This window comes from Bos taurus, chromosome 9, assembly GCF_002263795.3.
Source record: "Bos taurus isolate L1 Dominette 01449 registration number 42190680 breed Hereford chromosome 9, ARS-UCD2.0, whole genome shotgun sequence".
NCBI classification, from domain to species: Eukaryota; Metazoa; Chordata; class Mammalia; order Artiodactyla; family Bovidae; genus Bos; species Bos taurus.
Genome location: NC_037336.1, coordinates 38,738,568 through 38,758,209, shown reverse-complemented (window position 1 = coordinate 38,758,209; position 19,642 = coordinate 38,738,568). Strand labels below are relative to the sequence as shown.

The 19,642-nt window shown below is 43.7% G+C and overlaps 1 protein-coding gene across 6 annotated transcripts in view; it reads right to left on the bottom strand.

Annotated features, from left to right (window-relative positions):
* FYN (FYN proto-oncogene, Src family tyrosine kinase) overlaps nucleotides 1-19,642 on the bottom strand; it is a 212,087-nt gene that overhangs the window by 22,751 nt on the left and 169,694 nt on the right. For 4 of the 6 annotated variants that reach the window (XM_005210788.4, XM_005210789.5, NM_001077972.1 and 1 more), the window contains 6 exons: nucleotides 17,932-18,035; nucleotides 16,780-16,929; nucleotides 14,023-14,187; nucleotides 10,603-10,782; nucleotides 8,353-8,429; nucleotides 8,115-8,268 (listed from right to left, as the gene is read on the bottom strand). In XM_005210788.4, coding sequence (XP_005210845.1) covers nucleotides 8,115-8,268; nucleotides 8,353-8,429; nucleotides 10,603-10,782; nucleotides 14,023-14,187; nucleotides 16,780-16,929; nucleotides 17,932-18,035 — 830 coding nt within the window. Of the gene's footprint in view, nucleotides 1-8,114; nucleotides 8,269-8,352; nucleotides 8,430-10,602; nucleotides 10,783-13,495; nucleotides 13,652-14,022; nucleotides 14,188-16,779; nucleotides 16,930-17,931; nucleotides 18,036-19,642 lie in introns of all 6 variants that reach the window. The other 2 variants (XM_005210791.4, XM_010808438.4) reach the window with 2 other exon arrangements.

Genomic DNA, 19,642 nt, shown 5'->3' with positions numbered 1-19,642 from the left:
TGCTGCTGTGCACCCTCCTCCAAAACACTGGACAGCTTTCACGTGCACTGGCTGTCCCTGATTATCAGGATGATGCAAACGCAGGACTTCTCTCAGCAAAGCAAGACAAGGAAGCCAAGTGACATTCTTGATGTTTGATGGCAGTCTGTAGTTCCTATTTACACACTTTAAAATCACAGAGGGTGACCATCTGCTTCCTTCTTGATGAGTACTAAGGAACGTGGGTGCACAAACCAAGGACTTGCTCTGACCATTCAGAAACAACTGCCAAATTGCTTTGCTCAAGACAGCACAAAGGAGGGGGAGAGGGAGAGAGAGAGAGAGAGAGAGAGAGACCGACCCATAGGGAATACAAAACATGACCGCCCAGTGCAGAGAAGAGGAAAGATATTCAGACAGGCTGAGCTCTCGGTGACTGGAGCTTACAGCAGGCCCATCTGTCCCCTCCCTTCTGCCCCCCAGGTGCAGAGTCAGGGAGCAGCCAGGCTATGCGGATGGAAGGAATGAATCCATGTCCTCCCAGCAAACAGTTTTAATTTTAAAAGAGACAGTGGGGGAGGTAGGGGTGAGTTTTCCTTTCCTTTTAGTCTCTGGCTTGCCCCGCGTCCCTTTTCCGAGGAAAACATGATCTGCCCCACCCATCAGCCTCCGTCGGGCAGCCTGACCGCTCCCCGCAGCGCTGAACCTGGCGCCGGGGCTCCGCGGTGGGTGCGCAAATAAACAAAGCGCCCCTCTCGGAAAAGCTGGTGGTAGCCCAGCCGCCGGGGTCGGAATACAAATGAAGGCGCTCTCTGCCTGTGACGGAAGTGCACCAAACTCGGAATCTGGGAGGCTTGATTGGAACCAGGCTGGGCTCCGGCACGCAGCTCTCTCAGCAACAGCAGGAAGGAGGGCTGGGAGGGCCTGGCTGAGGGCAGGGAGTTCTGCGGGGAGAGCCTTGGGCTCTCAGCAGACACCCCCGGGACCCGCGACCCTGATCGAGGCCCAGCGGCACGGTCAGTTCAAACAAATGAGCTTCCTGCTCTGTGCTTAAAACAATAGCTGAGCTGGAAAGGGTTTGCTTTTTGTCAAAGGATGATTTGCTTCTCTAGCATGGGAAGAATTAGATTAAATTCAATAATTAAAAGGGTTTTTCCCCCCTCCTCCTCCCCTGACTTTTGCTGTTCAGGTCATAGCACACTGTGTGGGAATGGCAATGCTGTTGTTGACAGAGAACAAGAAACGCATGTGCCGGCGGGAGCAGGGAGGGCATCTCGCGGCGAGATCAGCCTTGATCTGCCTCCGGATTACAGGGGCCTCAGAAGAGGCTGATTAATAATTCTGCAGGAGCCCTTGAGCTGGAAAGCTGGCGTTCCGAGTCTGATAATCCCCAGTCGTGGCAGTACAAAGGAAGGACAGGAATTGAATTCACAGTTCTGAATGGTGAAATACCAAATCTGAAAGAAACAGGGATCTGCTTCTTCCTGACTGTGTTTGTCAACCTAGCTGCCTGCTTGTTTGTGTTAAATGGCTACTGTGCTTTTTGAATCCAAAATCTGATTATATTTAATTAGTACAGGCATCTGGGATTTCTAATACACAAAGAGTTATTAAAGTAACAAATCTTTCTAAAATATGTTCTCCATGAAAGAATGTGTTAATTTATGCAGCAACAATTTTTTAACATGAAATAATTAACATGAAAACTGCAACAATTATGAATTCTTTGCAGTCTAATTTATATAGGAATTTTCTCCAGATAATAATCTATTCAACCTAAACCCTCATTTGAATAGACGTATTTTTCTTCTGTTTAATACATAAACCTAAACCTACAGCAGGTTTTATACAAAGTCCTAAATGCCCGTTTCCATACATTCCAAAGACCCAAAGATTAAATGGGGCTTTGACATTTGCTTTCTCAGCAATGATCCTGTCATTAACTTAGACCTTGAAAAACCCCAGAAAACCCCCAAACCCCAAATAAACCTAAAACACAGAGCAACTCTAAGTTCCCATCTTTGTGATGATTCAAATCAGGAGAAGAAAGGGTTAAATAGGCAGGTCCTTTTTGCGGGAGACCCTGATGGAGGGGGTAGGGAAAAACCAAGAGTGAGTGTGTGTGTGTGTGTGTGTGTCCTTTTTGCGGGAGACCCTGATGGAGGGGGTAGGGAAAAACCAAGAGTGTGTGTGTGTGTGTGTGTCCTTTTTGCGGGAGACCCTGATGGAGGGGGTAGGGAAAAACCAAGAGTGTGAGTGAGTGAGTGTGTGTGTGTGTGTGTGTGTGTGTGTAAGAGACTGGGCGGGGAAGGGAGAAAGAACACTATAACACCCCAGTGGATCAATAGTAGTGATGTTACTATTGCTACTACTAGTAACTAAAATTATACAACTGTCAGCTCAGCATCTGCTTTGTGCTAAGTGTTTTCTGTCTGTTCTCAGGGAAGCCATACAACAATTTTCTGATACAGATAACTATTATCCCTGTTTTTAGAGGAGGAAATAAAGGCTCAGAGAGGTTAAGTAATTCATCCAAGGCCTCACAACTCATTAGCAGTGTTGCTAATACTCACATCAGGATAACTTGATTTCATGGGTCATACTCTAAGCCAATCCAGTCCCTGCCATCTTTGGAACACATATTTGCACACGAATGTGGGTGTGCACGTGCACACACGCATGCGCAACCATCAGTGACACTGCTGAGAATGTCCATCAGATGTTCAGACTTGACAAGATCAAAAATAATGGAGGTAGGGACAGTTCTCAACAGAGAAGGCAAATCTGAGAAAAAACGAAACTCTGCTGGAGAGGCTGGTGAGCAGACCACCAACTCCCAGCTGTGTGCAGAGGGGCCCTTGGGCATGCAGATAAACCAAATGGCACCTGCCCAGACCAATGGAATTGGCTGTAAAATAACGAAATGTATTATTTTTCTTACAAGAAAAATTATTCTTTACTATTCCTTACTAGCTTTTTCCTTAAAAAGAATTTTTAGTTAAGAAAATAAAGACCTCTTTCAAGGCAAATGTACATCACACACAAAAAGTTCAGGTTATAAGAATGGTTTATATTTCACAACCCTCCAACAGCTTTTATAGAGAGCCCATTTAATTCTCACACTAATTATGTGAGGTAATTATTTTTATTATCTCCATTTTACGGATGCTAAAAAATGAGGCTCAGAAAGGTTAACTGATTTGCCTGGGGATACACCAACCTTGTAAGAGATAGCTAGTTCAAACTCGGGCTTCCTGACAGCCAGCCACAGCTTCCACAGCCTCACCACGCTGCCTTAGCGGCCTAAAGAGAAATAAAGCACCTATGCAGCACAGTGCCTGTATATTCTATCTTTAAAGATAAGGCCACAGAGCCTGCTGGGCAGTACAGGTCTGTCCTAAGACCAACAGTTCCACTCCTAGAACTATACCCAGAAGATAGGAGGACATGACCACTGCCATGGCAGCTAATTTCATAAAGTCTCCCAGGTAGAAATACCAGGAGAATGGATATGTGGATTTATGTGTAAATGGAATACTACTCAGCAAAGAAAAGGAAAGACCTACTGTTTCATGCAGCAACATGGATGAATCTCACAATGACGCAAAAGAAACTAGACACAAAAGACGGATACTGAATGATTTGTTTATACGAAGTTCAGTTACAGGGAAAAGGAATCTCTGGTGACAGAGGTAAAACAGGGGCTACTTTTGGGAGTGCTGACTGTCTAGAAGGGGATGAGGGGGTCTTCTAGGGGGCTGGCAATGTTTGTATCTTCATCTGTGGGCAATTTCAAGGGCACCCCCATATGTAAAAATTCCCTGAGTTGTACACTTCAGACTTATTCATTTTATTGTACATATATTATGACTCAATAAAAAAAAATGTATCCACAAAAGCAAATCATTCTGATACGTAAGCCAGGTCTATCTGAGCTTGTTAGGTTTAAATCAGTATTAGTCAGCACTGAGCTTCCTAAAAGCTCAGGAAGAAACTTTTTTTCAAGAAAAATTTTTTCAAGAATTCTTGCATGACCTCTGGGGAACTGGTGGCAGGAGGGGCTGTGATCAGACCTCAAGGGAGGGTGCAGGCAGCATGGGGGTGAGAAGCCATGGGTGGCTGAGGGGTGGTGATATGGAGAGGAGTGCTCAGAGGTGAGGGCACCCCCACTGACCTCTCTGGGCTTGGACATCAAACTTGGATGTACCGCCACAACTACCTCAAGCTCAACAAATCCCAAACCAAACCAAACTCACCCTTGTTCTTGGAAAAGAAAACCTTCCTGACTCACTCACGCCTGTTGCTGGCAACTGCGTCGTCATGACCACTCATATTTGACCACAGGGAATTAGCTTTGATCCCTCTCTCCCTTTCCCGGATGGTGGCTGAGCCTTTCCACGTGTCTGTGGCCAATCTGGAATTCGTTTATTCCCCAAGAACTTAGTCTTGTCCAGGACAGAATAACAAGAGTCCTTTTTGTTTACCAGTCGCTACATGCCAGGTACTGTGCTAAACAATTTACATGTGCTGTTTCACTTAATCTTTGCAAAAACGAAAGCACCAAACAGGGAAAGTATGTTTCCACTTTACAGATAAGCAAGCAAAGGTGTGGAAAAGTTAGGTAATGTGCCCAAGGCCCCAGAGCTGGTGGGTGATAGGGACGGGTTTCAGATCTCATCTGACTCCATGCTGGCAGCTTGCTCCGGTTCAGTCTTTGGCTTCTTTGGCTCAGGAGCTCCTATCGAAGCCCCTTCACTTTGAAGGGCACTCAAATAATGACGGTTGCCATTACTTGGAGATGCAGATTGGACAGAAGAAGACCTAACTGCTGTCACTGGGGGACATGCAGAGGTAAGAAAATGAGCAATACCAAATGATTGCTAGTTGCCTCCAGAATGCTACTGGCAGAGGACCACCCTCCACAGCTCTGGGCCTGGTCTTGACCTTCTCCCTGATATGGGCTGCTGCTTACAATCCAGTAGGGCAGGCAGGGGAGGACAAAGGAACTCAGGAGCGGCTGTTTAACTCAGGTCCCAAATCCAGTTCTGCAGGTGCCTGGGGAAATGCCAGCTCATCCACCACATAGGAGGAGGGAGAGACATTTCAGCAAGCCCTTAGATGGGAACCTCACCACTGTGTTGAGAAACAACAGTCACCCACATTCTGAAAATACCTGTGATCGGCACACACTTCTCAACACTGCCCACACTTCCATAAACAAGATGCGGCCTGGCTGAGGCTGTGGGGAACATAAAACCGGACTTGTAAATATTTTCAGGCACACGGAGCAGCTGTCTGGAAGAACTGACTAATTCCCCGCAGAAACTTCAGCATGAAGCATGCATGCCATCTGCAGAGCACGCCAGTGGATACACACTGGGCCCTTCCTGCCTCGTAAAGCGGCCTGGGCACAGGGCAGACCCCTAGAGGTGCTCTGTAAACAGCTGGGCTGATCTGGAGCTGGCAGATGAAGGTCTTCCAACTCCCCTCACATGCACTTTAGAAGGTGCCTCTTAAAAGCGCTTCTATAAAATAAAGGGGAAAAGGAGCTTATGACCAATCCTTTCAATTTTTTATTTTTCTCTTCTTTCAATCACTGTCCTGATGAGAGGCAGTCAGCATAGCATAAGAGGGTGGATTTGACAGGACCAGCTATGCCTGAATCCAAATCCTGCCTCTGCCTTTTGACTGGCTGTGTGACTTTGTCACTCAGCCTCTCTGAGCCTGTATCTATCTTTCCCACTCCACTCCTCACATTTGCCCGCTTGGATCTGGCACTGGGTAGGTTTCCTATAAACACCCCTGCTCCTTCTTTGTCCTCTGTTGCAACATTTCTTTTATTCTCCTGGCAAATCCCAGGGGCCCAGTCTTTGCTTTTTTCTCCCCAGTTTAATTCTCTAGTCTATAGGGTTGCAAAGAGTCAGACATGACTGAAGCGACTTAGCACACAGAAGATACTTATAAAAGGGGAGAGAGAAGAAAAAAGAATTGGAAGAGAGAAGGGTGGAGTATTCTGTTTGGAAATTAAGGGCGTGAAGCTGACCCTCTGAAGGGCATCACGACAACATCTGGGAAGGTGATGGAGGTGGAGAGGACACCACCAGAAAAGACAATCGGGAGGAAGGCAGGACGGGAGGGCTGGGGTTGAGGTCAGCCACACAGCCCTGTTCCACAGCAGCAGCACACTTTGAGGGGACTGCAGCGAGGGCTCCTGACGTGCCTTCCCCCAGACGCTAATCACCCAGGGCCACAGCCTAGGCATCTCACCCCATGAACTAAACACCCAGCCCTGTCAACAGCACCCCTGCCAGCATGCTTGGGCTTCAGGCTCTGCAACGTTCTCATTTATTGATGACTCAAGGGTGCTAACGACAAATTCCAGACAGTCCAGAGCCTGGGGGGATGGGAGAAACAAATCCTGAACTGCTTCCTCCAGCCCCAAAACACTCACACACAGAAGGATGCTGATATGACTCACCCCTTCCTAAACCAAAGATTCATGTCTCTCAACCTTCACCCGCTCGCCTCTCCTTCTGGGTCTGTGAGCTGGGATCTGACAGGTTTGCCTCAGGGTAAACTCTCTCATTTAGGGCCAGGTCTCAGATCCGGGGGCACTTCAGACCCGCTCAGCTCACCTTGACTCAAAATCGTGCCCACAGTCCTCTCTGGACTGCAGTGCCAATCAAAGCTGCCCACGTGCCTTTGATTAGTGATACGGCATACCATCTGGCCCTGCAGTGTGTGTGTGTGTGTGTGTGTGTGTGCATGCGCGCGTGTGCATATGCACATGTGCATGTGTGTGATGAATGGGCATGCTCAATGTGTCGGCCTTTGGCTCCAGGACAAGAACTGCCACATGTTGGGGAAATTCAAATAGCCGAGCTGTCTGACCGACATGTAATTTAGCCTTTGGACAGTATCTGTACGAGGCAGGGTCTTAGTTTAGCATTTTTTTCCCCTCATCACTTGAGACTGCCAAGAAGGATAAAAGGAGGGAAGAACTGGCATGACATGAAAGAATTAGAAAAGAAGGCGAGAAAGAAGAACTGCAGAGCTAACCATTATAACCTCTAGGAGATAACACCGCCCTGTAACCTATTCCAGTCATTGCTCAGCCTTGCTCAGAATGACTTGGCTTTGGTTAAGAATAACAATGAAGCTGACCCCGCTTCCTTCAGACATGTTATGTTCGCCATGAGGAGCCTATGTTCCGTTGCAAACTGCACACTTAATTCCACACATTTACCCTTTGACCACTGTGTAAAGTTCTGGAAGAAAGGAAGTAACCCTGGGAATTCCTTCTCCCCTATCTAGTACTCTAGAAGAACCTGAAAAGTTGTCCCCCTGGAGTGGCTGTTGGTTTGAGATGTATTTTATCTGGAGGCTGATTTCTATAAATCTTTTGAAAGGGTGGAATGGAGGGGGATGATTCAAGGAAGTGGAGCTTTTCGAGTGACTCTTGTTCTCTCCTGTTGGCCCTCTAGATCCCCTCTCTACCTCTCTTCTCCCTTCTCGGGGCCCATCTGGACTGTCAGTGGCTCCTCTGACTGCTGGCTCTAGTTGGGCTTGCCAGGAGACCGGTAGGAGGGCTAAAGAGTGAGCCTGGGCGTGACTTCCCCAGAGGCCTGTCTCAGCCAGCGGTGGTCTCCACGCACAGCTGCTCGTTCTTAGTTCTGGTACTGTTACAAGCTCTGGGAGGCCGCATCACGCCCTGCTGGTTTTCTTAAACCCTGCCTGCGCTGTCGCAAATAACTCCTTTATTAAATTCTCCAATGAGAGTGCCTTCTGTTTTGGCTGAGACTCTGATGGAATGATGAGCGGCTTCCTGACTGCTCTCCTGGCCTTCCACACCCTCTCCTCGAAAGGTAGAGGGTCCCGAGCCTGGATGCAGGCACGAGGGTGGCACAAGCCAGGAGGACATCAGTGGACACTCGCGCATGAAAAAAGCAACATCTTATCCACCAACTGAACCCACTACAGTCTCCCATCTGCAGTGCGGTCAGATTCCTGCCAGATCAAGAAGGAAAAACCCAGCTGGAGAATGACATTCCGAATATCTTCTGGAAGAAGGGAGGGAAGGAGGAGGAAGGGCTATGCAGGATGGGATCGCGAGCCTTCCTCATTCAAGTGCCCACCTTGTCTTGCTGTGTACTCATTGTCCTCGATCAACCTGGCCAATCCGAAGTCGGCGATCTTGCAAATTAGTCCATTCCCCACGAGAATGTTTGCTGACCGCAGGTCTCTGTGGATGTAATTCATGCGCTCGATGTACGCCATTCCCGCGGCAACCTGCGTAGACCGAGGAAGTGCGCATTACACGTGGCTCCACGTGTTCACTCACTGGTAAATCTAAGGCATGAATCGAGGGCCTACCTGTGCTGCCATGTCCACGAGATTTGGTAATTTCAGAGCCCTTCCTTCCCCATCTTTCAAGAAATCGAGTAAACTTCCTATGAACAAAACATAAAGTCATTTTGATTTCCTCTGAAAGGTCAAAATTCCCAATGAAGGGCTGTATTTGGTTTTCTTATTAGAAGGAATGAGGTAATCAGATGAAATGAGGCTATCAGTGAAAAAAAGGTTCACACATAAAAACTGGGCAGGAAAAAAAACAACTATGCACTGGAGGCTGCAGTTTTACTTTTTAAAAGTAAACAGTGGTGACTCCAATTCTAAGGGCAACAAAAATGGGATGAAGCTAGAAGAAATGGGACTTCATGTCATAAGAAGCAGCCTTAGATGAGATTAAAGGCTGCACCACTTCACTCTCATTCCCGAATTCCTGATCAGTTCTGCTCAAGAGTGATGTGGAGAAACAGCGCCTAGCTGAGTGGTTCCCAGTACATGGTCCCGGACCAGCAAGAACGGCAACCCCTGGGGAACCAGTTGGAAACACAAACTCTCAGAACCCATCCCACATCTACAGAATCGAGTTTTGGCCCAGAAACTTATATTTTGAGAAGCCCATTAGATCAGTGGTTCCCAGTCTTTTTGGCACCAGGGACAAGCTTCTTTAAAGACAATGTTTCCATGGACTTGGGGGTGGTGGATGCTTTAGGGATGATTCAAGCACATCCCATTTATTGTGTACTTTATTTCTATTATTATCATGTCAGTTCCACCTCAGATCATCAGGCATTAGCTCTCAAAGGTTGGGGACCCCTGTATTAGGTGATTCCAACATATAGTAAAGTGTACAATCAGTGGCTCAGCTTATTGACAGATTTTTAAATCAAGAAAAGGGTATCTGAGGAATACAGGGTTGGGGTAGGTGGCTCCCCACATTAGATCATGGCCAATCAGGCCTTGAAAGATACCTGAAACCAAAGGCTGCAGCTTCAGAGCCAGTGTGATGACTCCGCCTAAGGAGCTCAGAATGAACACTGGGGCTGAAGCAATCATGGGCAGAGGCTGGAGGTTCATGTGATCACTGGTATCTTTTTTCATGCTTTAATCACAAAGTTATTTACCAAATAACCAAATACAAAGGACAAACAATCTGCCAGGGAATAATTCCAAATATATTTTAATAGAAAGTACGTGGAAAGGGAAAAATTGTACTGGTGTCATCTGATGTACAATGCGTTGCCTTTTAAGGCTGTTTCTTGTTTGGTTCATCTATTTTTCCAAAACAAAGTGATCTGTGGTCTTATCCCCAACAATATTGCTTTGATTAGAAAGACAAAGAGAGAGAGAAAAAGAATGAGAATATAATGTGCTCTTTAAAAGCATGTCTTTCTACATCAGATGTTTAAGAAGAGAGCTGAAGAAAAAAAAAAGATGTTGAAAAGATGGAGGCTAAACTTAACCCAGAGATCAGTGCCTGATGTTAATTGTTCAGCCTTGCAAAAACATTTAATTTTTAAAAAATTTGTAAGAAAGTAATTTATTATTAAGATGGTTAAGCTATGCCACAAAACCTTTCATAACACAATTTCTTACTTTTATGTTTCTGTACACAAAAAGGCATTTTCAAACAAAATTTTACTGCAAAACAAATAAGTTTTGAACCGATGTGATTAAAAAAAACTCACCCTTGATAAGGGTTTCCAACATGGTCAAGGTTGTGGTGTCTTGAGTAGGGGACTCAAGACAGACAAAGGTGGTGGGAATGAGGCAGGAGAGATGAATACCTGAAAACTATATAGCCTCATATCTTTGTTTGAAAAAAATTTAATTTTTAACATAAGCTGTGGCATTCCAAATAACAGCAAACTTTTATAGCCCTCTGTATCAATGGCAACCCACTCCAGTATTCTTGCCTGGAGAAGCCCATGGACAGAGGAGCCTGGTGGGCTACAATCCATGGGGTTGCAAAGAGTCAGACACGACTACACATGCATGCACTAATCACTCCGATACTAAAAATGAATTATTCAATTATGAAGAGGAGCTGGAAATCCTGACATGTGCAAAAGCATGCAAAGGAATCTGGGGGTCAAACTCAAGGTCACTGTCTGTTCGTACAACCTTTTTGCCAGTGAGCACATAGTTTGTGCTCCCTGACAAAGAATGCTTGACTCATGGAGGAAGGAGGGAAAAAGCAGGCAGGCAGCTCCATTCCCCTCCCTGAGACAAGCCTGCAGGTCCCTGTGAGGGGGAGCCCGAGAGGCCCAGGCCAACCTTTATTCATATACTCGGTGACGATGTAGATGGGCTCCTCGGACACCACGGCATATAGCTGGACCAGTTTGTCGTGCTTCAACTTCTTCATGATCTGCGCCTCCTCAAGGAATGATTCAGGGGACATTGTGCCTGGTTTAAGAGTCTTTATGGCTACTTTTGTGTTTCCATTCCAGGTACCTGCAGACACCCCACAATATTAAGTCAAACCAAGGATCCTCTTTGGATGGGAAAAAAACTTTTTAAATGAATAGCTATTTGTATAAAGTTAGATTTTACATTTAAAGAAAACTTAATAGAGTTTTGCTGTTGTTGTTGTTGAACAAAGACAATCAAATGCAAGGACTCTGTCAAGTATTTTCAACAGGAAAAAATGTGTTTACTTACAGGCTATATCATGGTTTACAATTCTTTAAAAATTTTTCGTATTTTGATATATGTCACTTTCCCTTTCTGGTTCAGCCACGTGATCACAAATTTGTATCAAAAGCTCTGGATACTTCATTTTTTTCCCTTCTAGTAGTTTTTGAGATATGATTGACATATGGCACTGTATCAGTTTAAGATGTAAAGCATAATGATTTAATTTACATATATCATGGAGTGACTATTACAGTTAAGTCTAGTGAAATCCATCATCTTAGATAGATACAAAATTAAATACAAATAAATTTTTTTCTTGTGATGAGAACTCTTGGGATTTATCCCCTAAACAATTTTCATAGATAATATACAGGATGTTAATTATATTTACTTATCATGTAGTACATTAGATCACTAGTACTTTCTGGATACTTCTTTATAAGGATGAGTGTCTAGGGGTTAGAACAGGACTGGCCTTCAATGGCCATCCAATAGCCATCCCTTAGACAGGAGGATAAACATGGAACAAATGACATTAAGTCCTATTTTCTGGGGTGTGCCATTTTAAAATATATAACATCACACTAAGGAAGTTTGGAAATTACCTCTAGACTTTCAGTTGTCAGCCAGGGATGAGCTACTTGACTGAGTCCTTGAGAAGTTGAGCTAAATGTGCTGAGAAGTATTGGCAAGAAGCTCTTGGTCCACTTGCCAATACTTCAACCAGGAAAAGAAAATTCCTCAAGTTTACTGATGGTCAGCCACAAGAACAATGATTTCTACTAGACTGGAAAAATTAAACAGCAGCTAAGAGGGAAAAGAAATATTTACAACTTCACATATGTAAAATAATCTAGGAGTTTCAGAGGCGGGCCTGGTTTATGATCCTCATCATTTACCTCATCTGTAAAATGCAGAAATGGAACTGGATTATCTTTCCAGTCTCTTTTAGCACCAGAATTTAAAAAAACCCCACTAAATCCTATGTGTATCCATTATTAGTCCTATGACTTTGAATTAAAACTATAAGGTAAACTGAAAAATCTACTAAATTAGATTATATCGTTTTCTATTTGGAAAAGAAGGCTGGTTTAAATTAACTTTATACTTAATATAATTAATCCTAGAACTAAAAAATTCTATAAATTGCAACAAGTCTTGTTACCCTTGTTATAAAACATGGTTCATATAATCACAACATGCAACCTACAAAAATGTAAATTATCAAAGGATAAGTGGCTTCAAAAAGAGTTCATTGAAATCTTATAGAAAACTGACCATTAAACATAAATGGGAAATCTGATAATTAGTAAGTGGTCATGTGAGTGTTTTAGCACCCCTGAAATTTTAACAGTGAGATCATCCTCTCTAATATCACCTGGTTACCTAGATAACCTTCCATCCTGATCCTGAACTACCTCAACATGGTGTTTCACATTCAGGGGAAAACATAACAGCATGTGTAATGATTTAAAATTGGTAACTATAATGTTTGAAAATAAATTTTTGTACAGAGTTTAATTTTTCCTGATTTCATGAATGACTGTATTGAAATCCTTAGGACTCACAAATCTAATTATAAATTGGGTGGATAAGGGAGTGTAAGGCCATATAAATACAACATGAGAATTAGATTCCAGATAGAGACAGATACAATAAGTTGACTCGGAAAGTGATTATATTAATAATGATAATACTTTCTATAATGGCATATGCATACATTCATCCATGTGTATAACTGAGGGTGTGTGTGTGTGTCTCTCTCTACCTCTCTCTATATGTAGTACTTACTAGTTGTCAAGTTCCATTCTAAGTGCTTTAACTGCATTAAATCTTTTAATGTAGATCACACCTAAGTACCTATACCCACACAAATCAACAGGTACCAACTTATGCTTTTGCTTTTAAATAATGTTGCTTTTAATTGAATCTAAGAAAGTAAGAAGCAGGATTCCATAAGCAGCAACATGACCTTATTGACAGATGTTTCAGGGTGTTTTAAAGCAGTGGGGAAGGCCAGAGAAGTTGGCCTGATCAAAGACAACCAAATTAAGAGAGAAGAACAAGTGTCCACTGAGTACCTGCCATTTGCCATGGAGATATACTATGCCATATCACCCTCAACGTAATCCTATGAAGTAGGTATTATTTCAGTTTTACAGATGAGGTAACTGAGGTTCAAAGAGATGAAATAAGCCCCATGCCCATGGTTAATCAGCTGGAAAAGATTCAAATCCAGGCTACTGAGGAAAAAAGCCCATGGTCTTTTCCTACATTAGCCCATCTGTAGAATCTTACCTTCCCACGTCTTAGGAAGAGGAAACATCACTCTTACTGTACTGGTTTTCTGTTCTGTGTGCCTTAATTAACCACATGAAGCAGAATGGAAGGGAATAACCTGAATGGCCTGTGCCCATCTAGCCATCCAGGTCAAGCATCTTGGTCCCACCAGCTGTGTGTTTGTTTGTTCAAAATCGCCTTGTAGCTGGCTTTGAGATGCAGCCAAAACAAAATGTGCCCTCTGCCTTACCAAGCCACACTTCAGCGAAACACCCCTGACCCAGCTTCTTCTCCAGACACAGGGAACCACGTGCAACTTCCCAAGCATCTTTAGACAATCCAGAAGTTTGTGGGGTACAACTCGATGCAATCACAGTTAAGTTAAAACACAAACCATCAGCTTTCTCTACAGGAAAGGGAATTAATAAAGAAAACACAGTCCTTATAATCCATAATCATGCATGCGCTAGAAAAGATGGGAGGTGACGGGCCCTTTAGGGCGACACTGTTCATTCTACCAACATTTGCAGTTGGAAATGAAGGCCTTTGGTGCAGGCTAGAATATACCTTGTACCATTTCCTGGTTTATGAATTGAGGCTCATATAACAGTATCATTTGAGCCATCTGCCAATCTTAACCAGAATTCTGAAATCAAATTACTCATAATTCATATTCTCTTCCTGGCCAAAAAGTCTTTATTTTCACCTTCCATCTTTGGTGTTTGGGACTTCCCCAAACGAGAAAGCTAGTAATAGAGTAATTGAGTCTCGGCATACCCATCCATACTTCCCCAAACTGCCCATTTCCCAGTCTCTTGATCAACTGCAGGGATTCTCGAGGGATTTCCCAGACATCTTTGGTTTTGACAGACAGATCGGTAAGCCGTGGCATCCCTTTGTGACAGGGAACTACTAGGCGGCAGCAGAGGCCTGCAGCTCTCTCTGATGGAGCGAGGACAGCGGCGGGAGAGGAAGAGAAGAGCAAACACGTGAACAACAACACTCACGGGGCACAAACCCAGCCAGCGCACAGTGTTAGGCAAAACAGTGCTATGCCAGCAGAGAACTACACACGTGTCGGAAGATTAGACACCACACACTGAAATGTGCTCGCTGGAGGCAGAACAGAAGACGTTTTGGATTTCGACGACTGCGTACACCCAGGTCTACTATAGGCTGTACATAGATACAGATTCAGGCTGCTTTGGTGTCTGTGCTTACGAAATAAGGAAAATGTTTCCAGCCCAGTGTGCTAATAACATGTCTTCTGAAACTCTGCAAATAACCTCTATTGATTTCAAAAAGTACCTTTGGACCACAGAATGTCAGCACGACTGTCTTTTGCTGCCGTCTCATATCAAGGGCGTGGGGACTCCCTTTGCTATGAATATACTTAAAATTGTAGCTTCAGTACAGGCTTCTCGTACAGAACGTTAGACTGTTATAAACTAGTAAGGCTGGAGATTACACCTGGCGAGGGAAAAAAGAGGTCCTATTTCTCTAGTGATTTCTCTGACAATTTGAACTGACTCTATTCTACCAGTCAGCTACTCTTGCTTCTTTGAAATCTTCCATTAAAAAAAATCTTTATAACAGTCTCCGATGTATAATTTAGGAGTCTGGCTTGAAAGGAGAAAGAATGGGAACTAAAATTTGCAGAAACTCAAGGATGTGAGAGAACTCTATTTCCTATGAAAAAGAGGAAGGAAAAAAGTCGTTATCACTTATAGATTATTTGGAGGATTTTTCCCTTTTCTTCTCTCTCTCTTTAAAGAAAAAGTCTTAGACTGTAGCAGTGGTAAGGGGAAATTGTCTAAATGCCAAGCTAAACACCAGTCAGGTGAGAAAGTTGACAATGGACAGGGACTCAAGGGAGTCACAAAAGCTGCAGAGAGCCTGGCCTGAGATGGGACGGAGCCCCGCTGGCCACGCCCCACGGGAGGCCCCTCTACTCCAGGGACACAGAATGTAAAGCTGTCGCCTTTGCTCCAGGAACCAGCTGCAGGTTCCTTGTTATTCCTTTCTTTTTGACAGAATCAGGTTCTCAGACATTTAGGCAGGAAATTATTTATGTGTCAATATTTCAAAGGCATTTTATTGTGTGAGGGAGAGAAAGAGGCAAGGGGAGAAGCCAATATAAAAACAAATCTGTCTCGAGATGCATTTTTTTTTTTTGAGATTAAAAAGTGTCTATTGCTCCTCACATCCCTTCTTTCCTTTCAGCTTTATGATGTTATTAAGGTGCCCTTTCCAACACAATATTTTCAAATGATCCAAGCCCTGGGGATCCAGCTGATGTCTGGCTGTAATGAAATATATTTAGGCATTTGAGAGATCCTTACAACATGCGGGCATTTTGAGCACATCATTTAATCTCAGGGAGATATTTTGCTTCATTTCTCCTAAGTATTTCATTAGAATCCACACCAACCAAAGTGACCCCCTCCCCTAATCAACAAGCTTGCCAAGTGTTGTTAATGCTTTTTCATTTGCTCTTTAGTGCCCAGGATCAATAGACAGATATTTCTTAGTGCCATTTTCAAAAAACTGCCTTTTTTGGTGCTAAAAAATTATACACACATATTTTTAAATGAATGAGCATAGAGCAATAGTGGAAGTCAAGCCATGTAGTATTTTGAAGTCTTGTCATTATCCTAAAGAATAACAGAAAATGTACATATGGGTCACATAAAAACAATTGGGATATAGACCTCTATCTGGACATGCATATGTCCATCCATTGGTGTGTATATATTGACATAGTGGGGTTGACTTGCTAATCTAGGAAAGAAAGCAATCATTTTAACAACTACATGTACAATCACTCTTTTTAATAAAATGTACAAATCACACACCTAAACACCTAATAATTATATGTTTCTAGGAACAACAGACTGATGGTGATGTCTGGGTGTTAGGACAGAGATTGGTCTACTGTTTGAAAATTTAATTTAATACAATAGCTGTAACAGCTCTAGGAGCTGTGGGTCATATACATCTCAGTCTAGTTAGTAAACGGAAGCATTGGTGGGGAAGTGGAACGTGAGAAATGGATGGCGAAAGTCATCTCGTGTATGTGTGTGCAGCCCTTCCTGCTGAGAGGGAAGTGGTGGTAGGAACACACCACCCGCTCTAGGAGGCCCCATGGATGGAGTTCCCCTACAGACCACACCTTCTTCCTTTCACAGTTTCCAAACCATATATACTGTAGGGGAGCAGGAAGAGATAACTTCCAAGGATTTAAAGGCGAAGACGAAAAAGCAAACAGCTTTTAGAATTTAACCTATTGCTTTCTAGCTGGGGAACGAGAATGGTCTGTGTTTTGACAAACATATGGAACTAACGATAACTGTGAAGGTAAAAATAGTAACAGAACCTGTTCGGCCAAGCCTCATCTTGAGAGCCTAGCAAAGAAGACCGTTTTCCTAGTGCCTTTGCAATATATTTGCTGTACCACTTTCCCTTTTCCCACTCTTTTCTCACTCCCTCCCTCCAGCATCCAAATGGTTAGTAGCCAGTTAGAATTCACTTTACCTGAGTAATGTTGTACAAGCTGCTGAAGGGTTTCAAATTGGGCCCGGGTGGTAATATAGTATCCACCGTTGTCAAGTTTGCGAATTTTATAATGTTTGACATGGTCTCCTTTCATATCATCCCAGTCTCGGATAGAAAGTGAATAGGCACCTGGGAAATGTGCAAAGCATTAGCAGCTCCCATCATTTGGAATACCAATTTCTTTTTGGGGGACTCATTTACTTGAGTATTCTGATTGATAATTATCAAGAGGAGACACACACACCACACACACACATCCATTCAGCAACATAGGAAGAAAATAATTTTTTCCTGCCAATGTCAGAAGATATTAGTAATAAAATGATTCTACCGTTGGGAATGAAAGCTCCCTGGATTTTTTTTCCTACGATAAGTCTATTCAGTGTACTTGTCCTGGTGAACTCGGCGTAGACCCAACTCCCCCAGGGCAAGATGAGGCAAGCACAGATGCTCACGGCCGAGATTGCTGTCCTAGTCTGGGTTATTCATGGAGCATCACCAAGTCGGGGGTGGCATGCACTGAAAGAAATCTAAGGGCTGTTTCTCTAGAACTGAGCTTCCAATTCTTGCTTCACAACACTTTTCACAGGAGCCAATAACCAGTAGTCTGTTTGTTCAAGCTAGAAGGCCACTGCTGTTTCCTTGGCCCAGCTCCTCTCATGGGCTCTAATGAGTTGTTAAATAATGAGAAGGCCAGCAAATGGAGGAAGAGAAGTCCTCGGTTGTGGAAAAAAACAAAAGAAATGCAAAAAAAACAAAACAAAAAAAAAACCCCACCAAAAAAACCCAAGAAAAACAACCTGTGTGATGGGCGCCTGAGGAACTAAGAGTTTCAGAAAATCCTAATTCTAAAGGACTTCTGAACGTTCTGTGATCTTGCGTGCCTGGAGGGGAGAAGCAGCCCAGCCCCTGTTTCGGGAGGAAGGTCTTGGTTTCGAGCCTCTGTAGTCCTTTTGGAACTGTCTGCAGTTCTAGAGCCTGGAGGGGAAACTGAAAATAGGACTCTGCTCACGAGGCAGAGAGGATATGTGCCATTTAAAAATCCTTGTACATTAGAGATAAGCCTTTCATCCCCTCTGACTAATCCACAGATTTGAATGACAAGCCAACGTCTTCAACTCGTTATCTTACCTTTGGTGGTTTCACTCTCACGGATAAGAAAGGTACCCCGTGGGTTTCCAAAGGACAAAAGCTGTCGCTCAGCATCTTTCCGGCCGAGTTTTCCAAAGTACCACCTGTAAGTGAGATCAAGGGAAGGAGACATTGTCTAACGATCATTTGTCAAAGTGGAACAGTGCTCGTGCATCCTCCTCACGTCCAAGTCCCTCCTTGGCCTCCCCCTGTGTATGTTTTTCCTAGCTTCCTCTAGTTCCCTTTCAATCTATTCCTGATTCCGTCCCTAATCCACCCCTTTCACGCCTGAAAAACAATCAGATTTGAATCGCAGGTTATTTTTCTTCCTTCCAGAGATGATGGGAAACCGGTGGGTTTGTGTTGCAAGTATCACTTGCATGAACAAAAAGGAAAAATCCCAGACCTTGTTTTGAAATGGCAACTGCAGGACACCCTGCCCATGAGCTTCTACAAGATCCTGGATTTTTGAGCATTATTACAACCCTTGGCAAATAACAAAACACAGTCTTAGTGTACATAAAGATCATTAATCAAGCATTTAAAAAAAGCCCATTGGAATGGATAAGCAGTATTTTCAGTAGCTTCCTACCTATAGGAACTCTGAAAGAAAGAGGTCAAGACTATCCCTAATTTGAGATGACTGCTGTCCCTGGATGCTTGTGACTCTTGTCTTCCTGCTCAGCAGTGGGAAGGGCCTGTAAGAGGCATGTGCTGAGTGGTGGTGCTGCGACCTGCCACATGTGACCTCTGGCACAGTGGCAGGGCCACTTACTGTTCACAGTCAACCAGCACAGCCTTAAAAACGTCTCGGTGTCACAGACGTGTTCCTAGTCTCCCTGTAATATCACTCCCATGCCACTTTAGGAAGCATCGCATCAAGTCGCCTCCTGGCCTTCCTTCTTCATCTTTCACCTCCCGCGTACTCTTCAGCCATAAGCCCAGCCTGACAATTGGGTAATGTTTCCGCGCTAGGTGCTGGGTGAGCAGCAGGTGCTACTAGAGCCCCAGGGAGAACTTGGTGGCTCTCCATTGGAATCTGTGCACAGGGACAATTTTTAGAATGTTTGACTGTGAAAGGATCCAGTTTCTAAAATGAAATTTCAATTCATTATACATGAACACAGCTATTATGTGTTCACTGTCAAGTTCTTTTGTGAATGAGTGAGCTTCCCTGAAGATAAGAAAAGACACACTGCATGCCAGCTCCTTCGTGACTTTTAAAGGCACAAGACTGCAACAATCCTAGCTTTGTGCTAGGGGGGATAAAGGGAACTACAGGAATCATTTTGTGGGAAATGATTTTCCAGATTTGTATCAATAACCCAATTAAAACTCAGTGTAAACATGAACAGCGGTGAAAGGGGAACCATTAGAATAGAGTGTACTAAGGCAATCGTGTTTTAAGATAATGGTAATTAACTGCACATGTAAAACCATGGGTATTATTTTTTAAATGTTATTTGCTTCTTTAAAAAACTATTACAAATATAACTTAAACGTATATTGGGTAGGTTCCCAGTTCAGTCAAAGTAATGGTATATTTTGGTGGCATCTTTTATTCTGAAAGAACACAGAGATGTTTGCAAACCTGCCCTAAAATAATGATTCAGGGCAGATTCCTTTATTCACTGATGATGAAACACACTCACTGAGAGTAAAAAGGAGCTCAGAGTCACTGAGTGTTCGACAGTGGAAAACAGAACAGATC